Source organism: Schistosoma haematobium, chromosome ZW (assembly GCF_000699445.3).
Source record: "Schistosoma haematobium chromosome ZW, whole genome shotgun sequence".
NCBI lineage: Eukaryota > Metazoa > Platyhelminthes > Trematoda > Strigeidida > Schistosomatidae > Schistosoma > Schistosoma haematobium.
In genome coordinates, this window is record NC_067195.1 from 80,831,104 (window position 1) to 80,854,199 (window position 23,096).

At 38.2% G+C, this 23,096-nt stretch overlaps 1 protein-coding gene across 2 annotated transcripts in view; it reads left to right on the forward strand.

The window, feature by feature from the left end:
- PUM2_2 (Pumilio 2) overlaps positions 1 to 23,096 on the forward strand; it is a 34,398-nt gene that overhangs the window by 3,074 nt on the left and 8,228 nt on the right. The window contains exons 2-10 of one of the 2 annotated variants that reach the window (XM_051212434.1): positions 1,076 to 1,338; positions 8,100 to 8,867; positions 9,971 to 10,636; positions 12,382 to 12,760; positions 14,281 to 14,708; positions 14,831 to 15,062; positions 16,231 to 16,590; positions 16,730 to 17,046; positions 18,372 to 18,614. In XM_051212434.1, the coding sequence (XP_051072618.1) occupies positions 1,144 to 1,338; positions 8,100 to 8,867; positions 9,971 to 10,636; positions 12,382 to 12,760; positions 14,281 to 14,708; positions 14,831 to 15,062; positions 16,231 to 16,590; positions 16,730 to 17,046; positions 18,372 to 18,614 (3,588 nt within the window). In that variant the 5' untranslated portion in view covers positions 1,076 to 1,143. Of the gene's footprint in view, positions 1 to 1,075; positions 8,868 to 9,970; positions 12,761 to 14,280; positions 14,709 to 14,830; positions 17,047 to 18,371; positions 18,615 to 23,096 lie in introns of both variants that reach the window. The other variant, XM_051212433.1, reaches the window with a different exon arrangement.

Genomic DNA, 23,096 nt, shown 5'->3' on the forward strand with positions numbered 1-23,096 from the left:
TATGTTTACCCACACAGAGTTACAAGTATTTGGTCATTGTTTACATATTAAAGTTGAAGGGGACTAGGTATCTTAAGCTATCTTACCCTTCACACCTCAAGTTACGCTTATAAGTTAACCTTAAATATTCTGAGTATAGAATGAACGTAAAACTTTATGATTACGTATTAGTCCTAGTCGTCACATTACACCAAAGAAAACCAACGAAAAAAGCTGAGGAAATGAAAATACTGATGCAGAAATTGTGTCCTCATGAAAAAAGATGTTCTCGAAGTATATCCGTGATATGTTCTCTCCAGGACTAGTCAAATTAGCATTTGCGAAAAAAAGTGGTAATTTACACTCCATTTGATACTGGCACCATGTTTTGATCGAGTAGTCTACGCCTTTGTTCCAATCTGATGGTATTCCGACTAGCTTTGGACGTGTAAGCAGGAATGTGCCGTATGTCGCAATCATTGTTGTGTGATATTCATGACCACACTTTCACACACTCCCTTTACTTTCTGTTCGTTTATTTTATTAATTGATATTAATGAGCTATTTATCATACACTTAGAATACTAGTACTGTCTCAAGACAATGTTTAGACTCTTTGATCTTCATCTTTTAAAGCTTCTTACAAAACGTGATAAATGTCAACGTTAAGCCAGAGTGCTTAGTTATTAACCATTATGCCACGGAATCTAGCGTGCCTGTTTAGATTTGGGCAGCCCGACAGTATGCCTAGATCTCACACAGGGAAAGTTCGGTTCAATTGTTGTTCATGCACCTGTATTTCGTAATGTTTTACTCATTAAGTTTCAAATAGGAATAAACGAATACCATCCAGCCACAACTCTCGTAGAACTTACTACTCTGTGTTATGGTCTTATGACTTATTTCTTGGGACTATTGTGTGTATTTATCGGACTCTTTTTCCTATGACAGTAGTTCAATAATGTTTACTATGTAGCCGAAATGCATCTAGATCTTGATTCCTCAGTTATTTCCTTTTTTGGTTCGAATCAATTTCCTCTCACTAGTTTTGTCATTTATTCATCTTTAACTTCAATAGGTCTTCTTATTTTTCTAGCCCCATTTGAGCTTTGGCTCTACAACCTGTGTACATACTTGGGATTGGTGAGGGTATCAAGTTAACACATGTCAGCTGAAGAGGTGGCTCGTGTTACTCCAGACCTGACAGGCCTGTTATCTACTTCAATACCACCCCCGGGATTTTCAGTTGGCGGTTCCACAACTTCATTGGGTGATTTGACAATAACCACTCCAGGTTCCAGTTCCATTAACTGCAAATCGCTAAGTATTGGTTATCATCCTCATTGGCCTGCTGCACTCGTAGGTTACTGGTTTTGACTAATATTTTGATATAAATAAAATTCTTAAGACGGTTTCTTATTGTTTTCTCGGAAATGTTTCATTAGAGTGATTTGGAAATCTATTTCAAGATTTGACCTCGATATTTAATAATCTTTCGTCTTATCAAATCACAGTTATCCAAGTTTTTATCAAACTGTATTGGAAGAATTAATCATTAAACTGCACGATGGTTGACTATTAACAACATGGGTGGGAATTTCACTGTTAAGTTCACAGATGCATGCTGGAAGTGTATCATTATGGCCCACCTTTTTTCCACTTTTGCACTAACAGCTTTTCAAGACTATTCATTCTACATTTAAACAATTGTCTTTTCATTTGTTACCTAGTAAAATTGACAATTCTTCTTTCTGTTTCCTGTGTTAATAAACTGTTCAGCACTCCTCATAGTCATTATGTAAACCTCTGTTAGCGCATATTAAGGTTACCTTCTTGTCTTCGTTCTTGTAGCTTACCGGGGGATGTTTTCAGTCACCCATTTGTTCTAAAGAAACTTTGTTAGTTCACTGACCTTACTTAACTTTCTGATAAAGATTACTAACAGTCGTTACGGCTATTTGTATGAAAGATTAGAGTCCATCCCCCAGTAATCATGTAGTTAACCCTTCCTTGAAAGTACCCTCAATGTTTTGATTTTTGAGCCTAATCAAAACGGTATTTTCAGTTTGTCTTTACCATATATACATCGGTCTCATCAAAACACGGTTACAGTCCCACTATGCTACAGCTCCGCATGTTAAAACTATTTTCAGACGGCTGTTTATTCTTACTAAGTTTAGGCACTAAAAGAAAGATTGTAAAACTATCTACTTTTGAGACTACAACAATGGACAGATAGACCATATCGATATTTTTCACCGTTCAATAGCATAACTATCACACTCCGATAATGAGTTTTTTTGCTCCATATTGGATCCAGGAGAAACAAACTGATCTTGAATAAAATCTCAAGTGTCCCCAAGGTAGAACTAACTAAGCGCTTCGTCAACCACCAATGGATTGTTCGTCGTAAAGCATTCTGATATTATCTTCAATCCATAATAAAGGCAGCGATGGTCGTTGGCAACCTAAATCCATAGGTTGAAAAAGAACACGATTCTGAAAGCTCCTGCTAGATTAGTGGGTTTAGAGGTACATCCTAGTATGTTACGAACGCAATAAGAATTAAGAGAAACTTGAATGTTGGCTATCAAAGCGGTTACTCAGTGGTGACATTAAATACACAGGGCAGCAATTATAAGTAACGATGGACTTAATAAAGCGATTTGAGGCTAATAATTCTTCTGGTAACGAAGATATCTCTGAGAAAGATGAAATCTTGATCTAGTCTTAAAACTGGTGACCGAAACTGAGCGGAATACTAAAGGGAAATTCAAAACCCTACTGCTACCCTACAGTCGGCAACTTCTTACCGATGCCCTGAATCGGAGATCGACATCAGGTCTCCGACTCAGTAAGATTTAAACGGCTATAATTAATTTGGATCAAGGCTCACTCCTTAGTTTTTCGAGTGGATTTTCGGGTTTAACAGATTGACTTAGTTATTAGTTGGGGTTTGAGCCTTGAATGTAATTGGGTTCCACTGGTTTCGGTTGCTTATCAGTTACTACAGAAGGCTAGGGATACTTGTGATAATCACATAGGAGTCAGTCTGACTGTGTCTAAACTGTTCACTAATAATCACACGGATTGAAATGCTCGAAGTAAAATTCCATGCACGTTTGGGACGTGTACCCCTCACGAAAGCAAAATTTTGCTTCAGCACCGGTCTAAGTCATAACCCATTTTAAAACAAAAAGTTAATTGATCGCGTTAACTACTTAATCCATCATGGAAGTTCTAGCATCGGTGGTTGTGGGGTGACAAAATCCTAAAACCTGTACAAAAAACGTGCTTGGCTCTTGCAAACTTGTTTCACTTGTGAAGCGAGTGAGGTTAATATGCTGTTGTAGACTCTGTCACTACGATATATGTTCTACTTAAGTAATGACTTGCGTAGGATGAAAGCATTTAACTACGGGCGTCCTCAAAGATTTCCTGGTGCTTGATGAAACCATCGAGGGAGTAATGGTATTTTCTGGCGTAGAGTAAAATATCGGAATGGGAAGTTGACTGGTTAGTGAACATACCTTCTTCGACTGAAATAATTGGGACAGTTATTATGTACACCCAGTCATTTATAACCCCGACATTCATTGTTGGTTTACGTAGGATTGGTGGGTATTTCAGAACCATCGGCCTCATTCGCGTCTATGGGAAGAGACTTAGCGACGAAGATCCAATCAATAACTAGCCCACGGTTTATGATGTTAGGTGACGTGGTCCAAAATTGGCCATGGTTGCGTCCAGCTCTTTATTGGTTAGTTCTGGTAGAGATCGGCTTCGTACGTTCGTAACACAGTCAAATTGTACCACGTGTTATGTTTTACTTCCGAGTCCTGATACTGGACATAGTCGAACTGTATTGGACAGTACTTTCCGCTTAGACTTGCCGAATCTATCTTGTACTTAGTCACCTATGAGCACATGATTATTTTAAAGGTATGGAAAATTGTAAAAGTTAATTCAATTTGATAATATTGTTCAAGGTAAACTTACTTTAGCCGGAGAAATATTGAAAATTAGGATGTACTGGACAGCTGTTTGATCTCCTATTATTACCAACACTATTCCTACTTCAATATATCACTTCCTAAACGTTGCTGCCGCCTTGACGTGGTGGTCGGGCTTGTCTATCATGATGAACCAATCTAGCTATACTGGCTAGAACAATCGTTCATCAAGGTCCTATCATGCCAGACCGGTCGGTCGGAAAGCGGTAAGACTAAAAGCAACAAACCCAAGGTCCGAGGGCGAAGTACTTGTGGTAGAACCCTTCCATGGTATGGGCAGCCGGGAAGTGGTAACCACCCTCGTACCTCTAAAAGAACTTAAGATTACTGTATTCATAATCAATCTTTCTTCAATTCCTATTATTCCTCCTAACTCGACTATCAACTTAAAACTTCTTCTATTGACTTCCTCCTCAAGTGTCACCATGGCCAACGATTCTAGTGCGCGAAATACTGTCCCAGGTATACTGAACCCTCGCTCCAAACTGCACATTAGAGCCTTCAAGGTACGCACCCTATGCCAAATCTTTGGCTAAAACCCTAGAATCTCGTACCATTGATGTCTGCTGTGTCTCTGAAACACGCATACAGGATCCTAGTGTGGTCATTCACTTTACCTCACCTCGGCAAAACGGAGAGCCGACGAGATACACCCTCTGTGTATCTGGCGACCCGACGACTAGTTCTCGTGGACTGGCAGGTGTACTCATAGCACTAAGTACAGGGACAGAACAAGCACTATTAGAGTGGATCCCCGTTAACAGTCGTCTATGTGCTGTTCGGCTAAACGGCCCCGTAAGAACTCGAAAGGATGGGGACACACATCGTTGCCTTTTCGTCCTTTCTACCTACGCTTCCACTGACCACATCCCGGATGAAGTGAGAAATGAATTTTACAGAAAGCTTTCTGAGCTTCTTTAAAAAGCTAAACGCTCAGATATACTACTCATGGCAGGTGACTTTAATGCACAAGTAGGTAGCTTAAACTAAACAGAAAGACATCTAGGTGGGTATTTTGGTATTCCGGCTCAGCGAACAGATAATGGTGACCGTCTACTGCAGTTGTGCTCATACAATCGTTTATTCTTACCAAGCACTAATTTTAAGCGTAAAGAGAGACATCGTCTAACATGGCAACCCCCTACACCAAACCAACGATGGACTCAAATAGACCATATTGCCATCAGTTATCGTTGGAGAGGCTCGATAGAAGACTGCCGCTCGCTCTGGAGTATATGTTTAGACTCTAGTCATGCTCTAATATAAGCACGCATTTGCTTGCACCTCACTGAATGCAGAGACCCATTAGAATTGAACTCATTGACGACAAAGCCAAAAGTAGATTCCAGGAACAATCGAGGTCATACTTAGATATTTCTGAAAACGAGGCTGACCCAGATGTTACTTGGAAAGATATACGAACAGTTATGAAAATTATTATTATTATTGATTTAAAGGGTCACGAAAACCAGTGGATTTCTACTAAGTCTACTGCACTGATAGATTCTCGTAAACTCATCCCGACAGGCTCTGAACACGATGAAGAACGAAAAAAAATCAGGTCTAGGATAATCAAAAGTCTAAGGAACGACCGTGAGCAGTGGTCGGCAACAAAAGCAAAAGAGATGAAAAAGGCGGCGGCTATAGGGAACACAAGACAGCTTTACAGACTAATAAAGGAAACTGGAATTAATAAGTCAGGTGTAAGTCAGACTATTTCGGAAAAAGGCGACACTCTCATCTGCTCCCAGTCCAGACGTTTAGAACGATGGTCGGAACATTTTAGGGAACAGTTCAGCTGGCATTCAGCTACTCTACAACTACCCTCCATTCCCAGGTAGTGTGAATGGAACATTGAAGTAGGTCCCAAAACTTTAGCTGAAGTTCAAAATGCTATAGTTAATCTGAAACGAGGAAGGGCAGCTGGTCCAGATGGATTCGATCCAGAGGTCTTTAAGGATGGCTATCCAATTTTAGCGATTAGGTTGACTAATATTTTAGCTAAAATCTGGGAGTTTGACATAATCCTATCTGACTGGTTGCAACCACTGATTATCCCAATATTTAAAAAGAGGTCAAAATCATCCTGTGACAACCATAGAGGGATTCGTTTGACTAATATAGCATCTAAAATACTAGCCTCAATAATTATCGGACGCCTAACTAAGACTCGTGAACTGCAGACACGAGAAAATCAGGCTGGCTTCAGACCTGATCGTGGCTGTATTGATCACATATTCACCATTCATCAGGTTTTAGACCACAGGCATGCTCATCAGCGTCCGACAATGTTAGTTTTTTTGAATTGGAAGCAGCATTTGACTCTGTAGACCGCGAGATTCTGTGTCAGTGTCTGTCATTGAAAGATGTACCTCAGAAGTACATAAACCTTGTGAAGGCTCTTTACTCGAACACTACCAGTCGAGTCAGTTCTTATGACGAACTGTCATCTGCTTTTGCAACCTCAAGTGGTTTCCGTCAAGGTTGTCCACTATCACCATTTTTGTTCAACTTCATCATAGAGCTGCCGCTGAAAATAACATTCTCGTCGACTGGATTCTCGGGTATTGATCTCCTTCCAGGAGGTCCACTTATCGACTTAGAATACACAAATGACATAGTCCTGTTTGGTGAAAACTCTGATAAAATGCAGTCTTCTGGTAGCACTGAGCAACAATACCAGGATGTTTGGAATGCGCTTCTCTCCCTCTTAATGCAAGCTGTTGCTTCAGGACTGGTCTGCGTCAACACCTGAACTAAGGATATGGAGTGAATTAGTCGGACGCGTTAATAACTTCACTTATCTTGGAAGTCTGATAAGCCCTAATGTGTTGGTGTCTGACGAAATCTCATCACGCATTCGAAAAGCTCGTTTGGCTTTTGCCACCTTAGGTCACCTATGGCGAAGACGAGATATCCGTCTATCAATAAAAGGACGAGTATACTGCGCGGCAGTCCGTTCTGTTTTAATTTACGACAGCGAAACATGACCATTAAGAGTAGGTGATACTCGTAAGCTACTAGTGTTTGAGCACAGATGCCTTAGAAATATTGCTGGCGTCTGCTGCGATCACCGGGTAAGTAATAGTGAGGTTAGACTCAGGGTATTAGGGAATGATGGTAAATCAGTTGGTGAGGTTGTGAATCTTTATCGAGTAAGATGGTTGGGCCACGTGTTACGTATGTCTGAACACCGATTACCATGACGTGCAATGCTAACCGGTGTTGGAGATGGTTGGAAGAAGGTTAGGGTCGGCCAAACCAAAACATGGCATCAGTGCTTGAAGTCACTAACTTCTAGTCCAAGCCATGTTGGTAGATGCAGACTACTTGGTTGGGGTCCGCGTGGCTTTCGTAACCAATGGTTGGAGACTTGGTGACGTGGCTGAGAATAGATCACAATGGCGTTGGTGTATACCCTCTTTGTCTTCCCTTAAACTGAGAGATTAAAATCGCTTCATATCTTTCTTTCTACGAATTAATTCTTTCTTCCTGTACTATATCCTTATATGCAATCTTTCTTTTATATATTACCACCTCTGAATTAACTACTTTTATGAATCCGGTGTTCATCTTGTTGTGTTAATGAGGTATGGCAACTTGTATCGATGCATATATGTGCGTGGTTCTATGTCGCAGCTGACTGACTGACTCCTAATTGTACTTGACTGTTTGTAGTTGATGAATAACTGCAGAAACTTAATTATCACGTATCATTTTTTCGATAAGATCTTTCGATTTGAGCACAAAAGACTATATTGTTATCATTCTGCTTTTTAAAGTATTGAATGTTCACTATTTGCCATTCGGTCATGGCGACTGTCACTGATCAGTTTTTTTTAGACTATGGTACTTTACTTTTGTGTCTTACAACTAATTTTAGTCAAGCACATCTAGTCAATCCTCATTTTAAGGATTTCACAGGCTCAGCACTCTCTAAATCAAACTTAACCTTTAAGATACTGTCTGTCCATTCGAAAGTGGACATTTATACACTTCCAAAAGTCGAATGTGACATCAATTCATGTACAATGTCATATTTGCTGCTCCTGCGATCAAATATTAATTTTTCATTCCCTTTTTTCCTTAATTTTAACTTTTTTCTAGCCTGATCTCAATCTGTCTGTTTTTCAAGATGGCGCTCCTCAGCTCCCTGATACACTCTGTCTAACTGATGATGATACACTTGATATAGCTGCCAACTGTGCTAACTCTACAGGTGTATGCTTAGATATGCAAACAAAGGAGAACATTGATGATTGTAGCTCTGATCTACCCCATCACTTTCATAATCTATCCATAATCGGTTCTTCTCGGGCTAATCAGATCTGGGCTGTTGGTGCAGAGCGTCGAATAAGTACAACACCTGGAAGTGATACTGCTGGGGGAAGCAATTGCAGTTCTGGGTTGCTTTCTTGTTTCGGAGACTCACATTGTAGTGTTGGTTCAGGCAATTTCAGTGCCAACGGAGTAAATTACAATAGCGCAGCTAGTGGAGAGGCTCATTCGTTTGCGGGTAGTGGTGTCACTGGGGACATAACTCCTCTACCCGGACAGCTTGGACACCTCACTGCTTCCAATGGGACAGCCGTCCCTGGTAGGTTAGAGAACCAACACCCTCAAGAAAACGCTAACATGGCACCATTTGATTTGTTATCCATCTGGGAACCTCGTCAAAACAATTCGCATCACGTTTGGTTACCTGATCCTTCACAGGACCCAGTTACAGCAAGTACAACCGTAGGAAATTGCGCCGCCAGCAGAAATAATTGTCAGGAAGAACAAGATAATCATAACCATTTAGGTTTAGGAATTGATAATGGAGCCGAAAATGAAGTGCTTCCATGGAATTGGGATACAGCTTGTGGTCTAGCGGTTAGTAGTCTATTTTAAAAGTTTTATGTATATAATCTGTTTGTAGGTAAATATTATGTTTTTTTCTGTACCTTCTTATGTAAATACTAATTAATCACTGTTAATGGTCTTCTGGAGAATTTTTAAAAACGGATAGACGTGACTAAGTGTCTTCTTTTCAATCCATGGCTACAGTCCATTAAGTTTTTGATACATAATCACGCTTACAATAATTAATTTAGTTCGTTCTTAGTGATTATTTATGTAATACTAGTTCTTCATCTATATGTTCAAAAAAAATCAATTCAGGAAAATGTGAATCAAAAAGTGTTTTTGGTATCAAATCATTGTGATTGTGAGAAACAAATAGCAGTAGCGTGCGTAATATACGTCTGGTCCAGACCCTAAGTATATGTAACTTGGAAGAACAGAATATTTCTTAAGAGAGCTGAGGTGTATATGCTACAGTGCAAATCACTTCTAACCTAATCTAAAATCTACTATTAGTAACGCAGACTAAAATGATCGGTTTTGTTTCTGAATCTACTTAGGTTGTGTTCTCCACTCAACTGTTCGTCCTGACCTTCACTTTCATTAGAATAGTAACCTTAGCTGAGCCGGCGGCTTAGTGGTTAAGGTGTTCGATTAGATCACAACTTCGGGTCACACTTCACCTATTTTGGTTTGGACAGTCTTGTTTCACTATCACTCAACTCGAACTGATGTACGTACGTACGAAGTTCTACGTTGTTACTGACTGACTGACTGACTATCACTAACATGTGTGGCTAAAAGCTGAATATACAAATCTGTACTTGATAAATGAGTTACGTCTCTAACCATGCCTATATTCAATTTTTCTCTGTTACACAAATATTATAATTATGTTCCGTGTCAATTAAAGCGTCAAAAGTGTTATAACTGGCAAAATTTATTACAATGATTACTCTAGCATCCGGTCTATTAAAAAAGCTGAAATCTTGTCTGTCGTTTAATTGCTATAGAAGTGACAACTGATTTAGATAATTTATTGGTTATATAATTAGGTGTGTTAATAAAAAGAAATGACATTTTTCCACAAATATCGAATAAAGATGAATTCCCATTGTTGCTTTTTGTTATAGAATACAACTTCGTGGCGTGATTTGTTTCCCGAATGTAAGGACACTGAACCGACTAACTTACCGTATAACAACTCAGAAACTGATGGTATAAACCATTCAAATGCACCAGAGTTTGGAGCTCATGCACCTTCAGGTCTGTGGTCATCATCTATACACAACGTCACATCATCTATGTCAATTTCAGCATCTTCGCCTCTGAGCACTCAGCCTACCATTCTTTTTGGGTCTGCAATGGGCCTTGTTTCGGAATCGAATGACATCGACACCTTACAACATTCACATCGAGTTCTTCAAGATCAGTCTGATGCATTTAATGACGTTACAATGCCTAGATCAAATGCATCTTTGTTTGCACAATCTAATACTACTTTGATCAATTCTCGTTCAACTGCTTTTCGTGGCTCATCAGTGTCCAATTCTGATTTGAATTCCATGTCCGATACCATTACGTCAAATCTATTCCCATTACCTTCAAGTACAGCCATGCCAAATTCATTGCTTGCTATTCCTCCACTGTTTCTTTTCGGTCAGTCAGCTGAGTCTGAGTGTTCAGGACTTATCACACCTTCAGCAAACATCAGTACTTTGCCAGCATCATCAACACCTCTTCAAATTCCTGTTTCCTTTGTCGGTGGTCAAGGTTCTGCTTTCGGACCACCCTTTCAGGTATTCATGTCTTATACTCACCAATCCCTTCTGTTTTTAATAGCCACTTCCTTTACACTTAAATTAGCTAGATTTGGAATGCTGGTTTCACACATCAAACAGCTACTAAAACAATTAGGTCACTGTTAGTTAACATTCAAAGATGCATTTGAAGCATTTTTATGGTTGTCTTATTATTAGTTATTAATCTTTGGTATTTTTACTTAACAATGTGCAATGTTTAGTTCCTAATAGTCTAATGCACTCAGCTATAAGTTGTGGACTTCATGGCGCCGTTTATTATTGTTATTATACTATTGCGTTTGTGTCGATCGAATTTATTAGATTTAGGAAGTGTTGTGTTTGCCATGTATAATGCGCCTGTGAAACAATTGTTTTGAAGCAAATGACTCGAGCTCTATAGAGATTGTGACGAAATGATTGTTTTCTCAATAGACATACATCAGCCTGAAAATCATTTACTAAGTGTCAAACACATAAGTGCTTGATTTCTATATTCATATTTCACTCGTCAGGGTTGTCAGCTTTTCCCATTTTCATTTAACTTTTTCGTAGACATTCTTTTGCAAATAACCTCACTGTCTGACTTATTAGAAATCTATCCTTCAACAGGAGATTCGTTGATTTAGGATACGCAGATGATATAATCTTATTTGATTAAAACACTAACAAAATCAAAAGATTACTTTCATCCCTTTTTAAATGCAAACATTGTTTCAGGACTGATTTACGTTAACGCCTTAACTAACGATAGAGAATGAAGTGGTTGAGACTTACTTTGTAAGTCTGGTCAGATCGGATCCAGAAAGCCTGGTTGACATTCGCCAACTTGCGTCACCTGTAGCGTAAGCGATATATCTGTATAGCAACCTAATAGCACGCAAACTACACAACATTTCTCTCCGTTCTACTTTATAATAGTAAAACGCGGTCTTTAAGAACATAGGTTATTTATATGTTACTAGTATTTGATCATGGATACCTTCGAAGTGTTGCCCGTATATGTTGGGACCATGGAGTGGTTAATTCTGAGGTTAGATTAAGTGAAATAGATAAGAATGGTAAGCTGATTGACGAGATAATGAATGTTTATCGACTGAGATGTTTAGGAGATGTGTGATGTGTTCACCAGTGACTACTTCAACGGTCGAAGATGGTTGATATGGTAGTAATTTGGAAGGAAAGTAGGGTTGTGTGGAGAAACCAAGAGCTGACATCAGTGGATGAAGGCAATGACCGTTGGAGTGAACCATGTATATAGGTGGAGACTACCTGACTAGTAACTGGATGACTGTCATGAGCAGTGATTAGAAGAGTTTGAATGAGATTATTGAGAATCGTTGTGAGTGACTGAAGTGTACTCACTCTTTGTCTTCCCTTAAATGGTAAGTTTCCAAATGATCTTATATAATAGTTTAGTAGAATAATTGGTATTTCCTTGTTGAATCGTATGTTGGATGTGTGATATCTTCTGTGAGAAGGAATATTGTCACTACGTGTACTACTGTGGTATTTGTCCTGACAATTTCATTTAATTGTACTGATGAGGTGTGACAAGTTAAACAGTTGTACACATACATATGTCCGGTTTCACTTTGCGTACGACTGACTCACCTTGCACTCACTGTGATTGTTCAAAATTTATTAGTCACTTGTTTACAGGAGAATCTCGTATTAATTCTAGAATAATTGTGTTTGATTTACACCCAATAACTCAGTTATTGATTTTTATTCATTTACTACAGCTAAGTGAGGCTCACATTATGAATGATATTTATACAAAATATCCAGGTATTTTGCCGCCACCTGGCTTATGTGCTGTTAGTTCACCTTCATCGAGTAATTGTACTACACCAACTTTATCCTCAGTTGCTGCCGTATCAGCCACATCTTCAGTTTCTCAGTTACCACCAGGAAATTTCGAAGGAAATCCACTTTGTGAATCCAGTGTTGTAAACAATAATTTTCCATTTGGTTATAATATGCCGCCCACATCTCAACTAAATATGATGGACCCGCAATCAATGGCTATGGCTATGACACTTTTTATGTCACAAGGAGGTGCAGCTAATAATAATAATAATAACAATAATAATAGTCAAATTCCTCCACCACTTTCACAAGGTTTGACTTTGTTACTTTTTACTGTTTGCTTCTTACATTGCAATCTCTACTTCCCGTGACTGTTGTATAGTATCGCCTAATTTAAATTAGTTATTTTTTATACTGAGGTCAGATTTCTGCAGGTTGTTCATTCTAGTGATGGTGTTCATCATGCATTGACTTCAGTTGTAAAAATTAAAATCCACAAGATAGCTTATTTTACTTAGATCGAAATTCAGTCCATTTGTAAGGTACGCACAACTGATAAGTCATAATTTATGACAAAAAAATACTATATAGTAATTCCTAATTTTCAACTTCGTTCATCAGCTGAAGGCAGTTTGTGACAAAATTACCTACCTTGATTGTTATCAGTTGAAGAATTTTTAAATAATGATTCATTAATACAGTAATACAATATTATGATGCACAAAACCCATTAAGAAGAAATCATTATGTTTTCTAAACTGAAATTATGATAAAGTCTGTGGTGTCATTAACAATAATTTACTCCGTATATCCCAGTGACAACATATTTTAAGTTGTACAGATGAACTGTATAACAGTGACCCCAAACTGTACGCAGAATTAGTGAGTAAAATAACATTTAGTACATGTTTACCAGTCGAAAGAATGTACTTCATTATGTTTGAGAACTACTTAGAAGGAGTCCTGCACTAAAGTTACTTCCAAGTGGGCTACAAAAGTAGTATAATCATAGATGATGATATATTATTGAAGTGAATGCTTCGAATACAAACACTGGGTCGTAAATCTCTTTTGCTTGTCATGTTCTACTTAATTCAATTTGAGAAAGCAAATAGTTTGTCGCTAGGCATTACACAAAATACGTAGTTGCAAGGTCCATGTTCTCCAACATACAAATCTTTACTTTTAATACTGAATAGCACCAGCTAACGCATCACTCGTAATTACGAACTACTTAATAAGCGTCTGGCCAATGTGGTGAAGATGAAATGAGATAACATACCAAAAATATTACTCCAAAAGTGTTACCATCCTGCGTACGAAATGGAAATAGAAATAGTCAAAAATCTAATAAATTTCAGCAAAATATAAGGTAATTAAACAGTAATTGTTTTCACAAATGCTAGTACTTTCAAAAGGGAAATTTAAGCTGAACTGACCGAAACGTTAACTTTCTGCATCACCTTATAGCTCTCTCAAGATACTTATTTCTTTTTACCAAGGCTTAGTTTAAACTAATATAAAATTGTTTGCAGAGGTTTTAGTCATAAAGCGCACTACTTTCATATCACAATCACTAGCTTTTCTTGAAAAAAGTATGAATTCGTAATCACTGAATCCTTATTATTTAATTATTAGTAAATGAGTGTTCTGAATTGAATCTATAAGTTAAGAACCTAATACCATGCTCGCGATTGCTCTGTGGTGTTCACCTATCAAAATGTTATCTGCAGTCACTTGCTTTTTTTTCATGTCGAATCAGTTTAATATTTAAATTTTTGTCACTAGCACAGACTTTTAATTTGAAGAGTATTTCTGGTTGTTTGTTTCAGCACCACAGTGGAATCATGTTGCATTCATGATCATGCAACAATTAGCTAATGGTATGGCAAACAATCCAGGCTGCGTTGTATCATCAGCTTCGAATGCAGTTATTGATAATATTACACCATCCGCAAATGGTAATAATATCGTAGATCAATCACGTCTTGCCGCTGGAGCTTTTGCTTTTTTCCAAGCTCAACAACAGTTAATGAATGCTGCACAACAACAACAACGACATAGCACCGCTCTGAGTGGTGGTAGCGTTGTATCAAATAATTCTTCAAATTGTATTGCTCCAACTGTCACTTCGTCGACACCCCTAGTTGCTCCGTTCACATCTAGTGTTGTCACAAATTCATCTAATTATTTTGGAGGCCTGTATTCTTCCGGTTCGGTTGTTGCTGGATTAAACCCAGGCAACTTTTCGATACCTAATGTGAGCATTGTTTGTTGTTGTAATAATTGTTTTGGTGAAAATTAAAGCTCTTTTTCTATTAATCATTCGGTACTTAGTATCTGTGTGTGTATATGTCATAGTTTTATTTTTTTCTCTTTTAGGGAATAAACCTATTACCACCAGTTGGTCTTCTACACCCGGAAGCAAGCGGTAGTCCCAACTCGGTGGCTGGAGATGTATCTAGTTACAGTCGTATGCCTATTTCGCAACCTCCTGGAGCTTTAGCTGTTAGCATGCATATTTCTCCAACATCACCATCAGGACTTCAAAGACCTCCTTTATCTGCTTCAACCGGATTTTCATCAGCCACACCATATCCATTCAATTTCGATGGTAAATTAACCTATTTCGATGGTTTGCACTTTTAGTTGTTTATACTTGTACTACTTTTTAATTCTTTCATTATCACAATTTTGATCACTCGTAGTGAAATAACGCTGACTTGCAGTATGGAGGTCGTTAAGTTTAATGTACAATAACACTAATGGACTCCATCACCTTTATTTTTTATGTATATGAAAGTCTACCTATTCTCAATCAATGTCTACGTTGAATGAGGTTGGAAGGAATCTAGAGGCGGCCAAACCGAGACGTGGCGTCAGTAGATATGGTCATTGACCATGATGCTGGCCATTTTTTTTTAGCTATAGGCTAATCTTTGTTTCCCTTTAAACCCCAAGTTTTGACAGTATTCTATACCTTTAATCCCACAAATTTATTTTTTCTACTCGAGTCATGTCCTGTACTACCATTAACACTGTTACTACTTCGATTACTCTAATATATCTTGGGAATTTTATCTGACTATGTTACGGTTTTGCAACTTGGACTCATGTTCATTTGTGCCAGATTCTACGTTTTTCATAATGAACTGACTGTTTATTTAAACACATAAACATTGGTACGAGGAGGCACCAAATATATATGCGCCACACTTTGTCATTCGATTTGTGTGAGGGCTGAAATACAACCCGGGCGCCCAAATATAACTGAATTGCATTACTACAATATGCTGTATACTTTTATATGATTATTTCATGGAAAACGGTTGAGATTTACACCTTGGTTTTTAACAACGTGTTTTTCTCAAATGTGTTGATTTTTCATTATTTGACTTTTTTGTTCAAATACAAAGGATTATATTTCGTTGACATACATTGCAATGAGATGCATTTTTGGGTTAACACACATTTGTGCCGTAATCTGTGTTGATTTTGACTGATTGATTAACTAAAATTTATACAAACCAGAAGTGACTTTGTTTTGTATCTGTCCAAACTTTTTTATATACGTCAGCTTAAATAACGGAGTATCACTAGTTCTTGTAAATTGGGCATAGTTGTTAGCTGAGTACACTTACCTACACGTCTTTCGCAAATTGCATAAATGTGGCTTAAACCTAGGTCAATTCAACGAAAATTTGTAGCATCTTAAACCGCGCTTTAATGAAAACTTTTTCCATTAGCTAGCTAATGCTGAATGTTGATAATTTATTTTATAGCATCGATGCATAAAAATCGTGCTTTTGCTGCCGCCTTTGCTGCTGCATCGGGTGTGGCTGTTACTGCTACCCCACCGCCTGGCATGGGTCCCAACCCTAATCTTCGACCTACTGGAGTGAACCATCCGGCCCTCTTAGGAACTAGAGCTCCAGTTCCACCACCCCTTATGCCTGTAGTTACTGGTCGTAGTCCTGGTCTATTATCTGCCGTACATTCTCAAACTGTTCAACAAAGTCCAAATTATGCTGCTGCTCTTCAATCACACCAAAATATCAACCAGCGACTTCCAGCCCCTTTACTTTCACCACTTCCTTTGACTTTATCTGGTACTGCTTCTTCAAGGCCTAGTTCGGTTGTTGGTAAGTTTGATCAAAGAGGCATATAACAACTTTATACTTATTTACTAAATTTTATTGCTTATCAGTGTTAATTATTGTGTACTAAAATGCTAAACATCTATTTGGTTTCATTCAAGACCTATATTTATATTACTTTTAGGTGTGAACATTACTACATCTACTCCACTCGTTGTTACTACTGTGTCTAGCCGAAGTCAACTTTTGGAGGATTTTCGAAATTCAAGTGCACGATTCCAACACATGCATCTGTCAGAGTTACGTGATCATATGGTCGAATTCGCCCGTGATCAACATGGATCTCGATTTATACAACAGAAATTAGAGACCGCTACTACCACTGAAAAAAATTCAGTCTTTAATGAAATACTACCACATTCTGGCAAACTAATGACTGATGTATTTGGCAACTATGTGATACAAAAGTTTTTCGAATTCGGAACAAAAGAGCAAAAAGAAGTGAGATTTATTTTATTATTATTCTTTCATTACTCAGAAGTTAAATATTACGTTCCATTGTTCCACCAAACATTTTGTCAGTAATTTGATAAAATGCTAATTTTATTTGTTGTCTGCATCAATCATAATTTTTTTTTTACTAACACATCCACTATTTCTTGATTCACTTAGTAAGATCTATTTAAAAATCCCCTTTCATGTGTATTTTTATTCGAGCTGTGCTCATTTTATCCAGTCAGCCTAGACTATAGATTTTTCTAGTTTGAATTACATCAATGGTTAGTTCTAGTATCATCTCGCCTTCATATTCCTCTGTTTCCTCCTATTTTTCGCGTACTTTTTCTATAAGTAATCAATCATGCAAATGGATTATCTGAATTATTTCAAATTTTTTGCCCTTTATCAATCTACCTTTATGGTGTCTCTGAGTTAAATCAACAGTTTTCTGTAAGTTTTATAATATTGAGTACTTACAACCCTTTTTTCCGAGCAGTTGATAAGTCGCAATCAACTTCTCCGTTTATTGTTCTTGCTTTATCTTTATCCTATAATCAAATAACAATTGTAGTTCTTTCCACACAACCATAATTTAGTGATCAAGAACATTTGATTCTCAGTGACTGTTTTTTCCATAGGCTTAAATAGTGTTTAACTTACTCCTACAGTTTAGACATATGCATTGCATGAATGGATATAAAAATAATGTATGGCGCGAAAACGAGTGTTATTAAGTTTCGTAATTCCGTCATGATTTTATCCTACGGAAATCTTATTATGAATAATGGAGAATCTTGAATACAGATCAAACTAATGGAAACTCGATAAATATACCGGGTGTCTGACACACGACAACACTGCAGTTTTAATAATTCACACTCCAAGTGTCGATACAGAAGAACGGACTTTCAGGACAGTTTCATGCTCTAGGTAGGAGTCGAAAGTTGAAATAGAACAACTCTGTTTGTATAGTAACACACAACGACCTTGGGACTGAACCAAATTAACAAACTAAAAGTAACAACGGCCAATCAGATAGCCACAAAGGTCTTTACGAGAATATAAATTTTTAAAAATATTGTCGAGGCTATCATTTAAGAAAAATAAGACTAACACTTAATAACAAAACCATATAACTTGTGATCTCGTTGGCGAACGTATAAACTTGTACTTGGTTACCGATTAGAACATTGATCTTCACACGTATATATACCAGGGAACACCTAGAGGAGAGTTATTTTTATTGGAGCGTAAATATAATTCAGTGTGATCAATAATGTATTTTTTGTTAGCGTTAGCTTCCTAATCATAACTCTTTCTTATTTTAGCTTCTCTCGCAACGTTTACAAGGTCACGTTGTTGAGTTTGCTACTCAAATGTATGGTTGTCGTGTTATACAAAAAGCATTAGAATCTGTACCAGCCGAGGCAAAAATACACATAGTTGGTGAACTGAGACCATTTGTAACACGGTGTGTAAAAGATCAAAACGGGAATCACGTTATTCAAAAATGCATTGAATGTGTTCCACCTTCAGAACTTGATTTTATTATTTCAGCTTTTCGTGGCCAAGTATGTTTCCCCTTCAGTATTTCTCGTTTCTCATCCGTTTTACAATACCGAAAAAGTTATTTTTGGTATATTTCTTGCCTTGATGACTACCTGGTTTATATTCGTTTAAATCCATTTCAAAATGTTTGAGGTTTGTTTCTCATTCTTCAAATCCAACATGTTGCTTCAGAACTGATTGGGTTCAACTCGTAATATAACGTTAATGATTAAAGTAGTAAAGGGTATTGATCATTTTGCTTTCTCGATTTCATATTCACTATGCTGTTATAGTGTGACACATTGAACTAATTTAGATTCATGACAGGTCCTACGTTGTCTATGACGAACATAATAATAGAAATTCAAAAAATATCTTTAAGTCACTTGTAAACACTGAGTTCTAGGTTAAGCAAAAGTTTAAGAAACGACCGTGAGCAGTGGTCGGCAACAAAAGCAAAAGAGATGAAAAAGGCGGCGGCTATAGGGAACACAAGACAGCTTTACAGACTAATAAAGGAAACTGGAATTAATAAGTCAGGTGTAAGTCAGACTATTTCGGAAAAAGGCGACACTCTCATCTGCTCCCAGTCCAGACGTTTAGAACGATGGTCGGAACATTTTAGGGAACAGTTCAGCTGGCATTCAGCTACTCTACAACTACCCTCCATTCCCAGGTAGTGTGAATGGAACATTGAAGTAGGTCCCAAAACTTTAGCTGAAGTTCAAAATGCTATAGTTAATCTGAAACGAGGAAGGGCAGCTGGTCCAGATGGATTCGATCCAGAGGTCTTTAAGGATGGCTATCCAATTTTAGCGATTAGGTTGACTAATATTTTAGCTAAAATCTGGGAGTTTGACATAATCCTATCTGACTGGTTGCAACCACTGATTATCCCAATATTTAAAAAGAGGTCAAAATCATCCTGTGACAACCATAGAGGGATTCGTTTGACTAATATAGCATCTAAAATACTAGCCTCAATAATTATCGGACGCCTAACTAAGACTCGTGAACTGCAGACACGAGAAAATCAGGCTGGCTTCAGACCTGATCGTGGCTGTATTGATCACATATTCACCATTCATCAGATTTTAGACCACAGGCATGCTCATCAGCGTCCGACAATGTTAGTTTTTTTGAATTGGAAGCAGCATTTGACTCTGTAGACCGCGAGATTCTGTGTCAGTGTCTGTCATTGAAAGATGTACCTCAGAAGTACATAAACCTTGTGAAGGCTCTTTACTCGAACACTACCAGTCGAGTCAGTTCTTATGACGAACTGTCATCTGCTTTTGCAACCTCAAGTGGTTTCCGTCAAGGTTGTCCACTATCACCATTTTTGTTCAACTTCATCATAGAGCTGCCGCTGAAAATAACATTCTCGTCGACTGGATTCTCGGGTATTGATCTCCTTCCAGGAGGTCCACTTATCGACTTAGAATACACAAATGACATAGTCCTGTTTGGTGAAAACTCTGATAAAATGCAGTCTTCTGGTAGCACTGAGCAACAATACCAGGATGTTTGGAATGCGCTTCTCTCCCTCTTAATGCAAGCTGTTGCTTCAGGACTGGTCTGCGTCAACACCTGAACTAAGGATATGGAGTGAATTAGTCGGACGCGTTAATAACTTCACTTATCTTGGAAGTCTGATCAGCCCTAATGTGTTGGTGTCTGACGAAATCTCATCACGCATTCGAAAAGCTCGTTTGGCTTTTGCCACCTTAGGTCACCTATGGCGAAGACGAGATATCCGTCTATCAATAAAAGGACGAGTATACTGCGCGGCAGTCCGTTCTGTTTTAATTTACGACAGCGAAACATGACCATTAAGAGTAGGTGATACTCGTAAGCTACTAGTGTTTGAGCACAGATGCCTTAGAAATATTGCTGGCGTCTGCTGCGATCACCGGGTAAGTAATAGTGAGGTTAGACTCAGGGTATTAGGGAATGATGGTAAATCAGTTGGTGAGGTTGTGAATCTTTATCGAGTAAGATGGTTGGGCCACGTGTTACGTATGTCTGAACACCGATTACCATGACGTGCAATGCTAACCGGTGTTGGAGATGGTTGGAAGAAGGTTAGGGTCGGCCAAACCAAAACATGGCATCAGTGCTTGAAGTCACTAACTTCTAGTCCAAGCCATGTTGGTAGATGCAGACTACTTGGTTGGGGTCCGCGTGGCTTTCGTAACCAATGGTTGGAGACTTGGTGACGTGGCTGAGAATAGATCACAATGGCGTTGGTGTATACCCTCTTTGTCTTCCCTTAAACTGAGAGATTAAAATCGCTTCATATCTTTCTTTCTACGAATTAATTCTTTCTTCCTGTACTATATCCTTATATGCAATCTTTCTTTTATATATTACCACCTCTGAATTAACTACTTTTATGAATCCGGTGTTCATCTTGTTGTGTTAATGAGGTATGGCAACTTGTATCGATGCATATATGTGCGTGGTTCTACGTTGTAGCTGACTGACCGAAATGTGAAGTTTATTCATTTTTGTATTGGTTGTTTTAATCTTCCCATTGAAGCGAATGGTATGGTACTGAGTTCGTGTCCCGGTGTGATCATGATCACGTTTTCATGCACAAGACCGACTAAATTTTCATGCCTTAAAAATATCAAATGCTTTCTAAGGTATGCCATCCACGTATAACTATTTCCTGCATTGGTCATCGTTCATGGTTTACGTTCCCCCAAATGCCCTTGTACGGCCGAGAGTGGGTAGAGTCCGCTCTCCCTCTCCAAATGCTCTCACATGGCCACGTGTATGTGGCCTCTGCCAGGGAAGTCCTACTCACTGCCTCCTAGTGGTGGGGGTGTTTACGGAATTGAGAGGACGAAAAGCGAATGTCCGGCACTTTAATAATAATAATTTATATTCTGAAAATAATAATTACAGAATTCACGCCAGTTTACAGGCCTGATCAATTTGATATAAATAGTAACATTAGATGTACAGAACAAACATGTGATAGAAGAAAGTTTTAAGTATACTAGTTCAATAATTGTTTGGGTAGTACACGTATTACAGCGATCCGATGCATCAGCCAGTAATTTTTAATATTTCTTAAATGGATAGCCTGTTGATTTATTAACGGAGTAATTAAGGCCAATTCGTGTGCCAGATCGAATTGATGATAATTATCTACGACTAGAGAAATTAAAACGAAAATAGAGAGCACGGAACAACTAAGCAGTAATTACCAAAATATATGAATCAGGTCTAGCAAAATGCGTGTGTCATGTGACACAGTGATATACTGTTGACGTTATTCAAATTAGTTAAACTTGCTAGGGACGGTGTTAACATATTGACAGCAAGTAAGTGGTTTTACTTAGGGGATTCACTAATAAAGATGGCTAAACATTTAAAGTTCCTAAAATATCACTTGTGGAATGAGATGGACTTCCAGGTGCTAGACCATTCAATGCATTTTCAGAGGAGAAGTATGCATCGATGCAGCGAACAAATAATGGGAGTGATTTTATCATGCGGATAGATTGTGGTAGGTTATTCCATAGTCTAGAAAATTTACAGGTGAAGTAATTCATATGGAGAGATGATTTAGAATGAGTTTGCTTCACTAGTGTCAAGGAATTACGGATGTCATAATGAGAAGTTTCTGCATATTGAATCACGTGATTGGATGTAAACGATAGTTTATGAAGTAGTTTGAAGAAAAAGATAAGATTTAGTTTTAGTCTCCTCCCCCATAAAGGGTCTAGCCCAAGTTTATTACATCTAGAATTATGTGTTAAGGTACAATCAGCTCCAAGAATACGAAGTGTAAATCGCCTCTGTACTGATTCCAGCCTTAATTTATCCTTTATACGCGCACTGCTAAGAATAAACGTGCAATATTCTAGAAGAGGGCGAGCACAAACTTTGTACATTAGAATACGTGACTCATTGTTGTAAAGATTTCGAGTTATGTAACCTATTAGACGTTGAGACTTAGGTCTGTTTTAATATATGTTCTGTAAACGACAAGTCTTGGAAATATCTAAGTCTACTACTGTATGTAACCTTGATAACACTTCTCCATTTATGGTAATGTCTAGGCTGAATGATGTATCACTGAAGCATACCCATCCAACCGGGTCGGTGGACACAGAGAGCCCACCTAGAGGAGTTGGAAAACCCTGATTCCAAACCAATGGTCACATGGGCTCCAGTATCCTGAGGAGACAAATGGCGCATGAACCAATCGTTGGTCACCGGCTGCCATGGGACTGCATCTCCTTACGATGCCCCACTGCCTTATGGACCAGACCTTCAGGTCGAAGGCTCCGAGTGTGGCCATTTAAGAAAACCAACTACTTCGGTTTGGGCACCCAGGCAGTATCACAGCCCTCTCACATATCAAGTGAGATCTCTGTGGCGCATATGTATTTGGTACCTCCTTGTACCAATATCTATGTGTTAAAATAAATAAATCTCTGATTCAATCATAGCACACACTTTTTGATAATTATTTAAACAGCTATTCA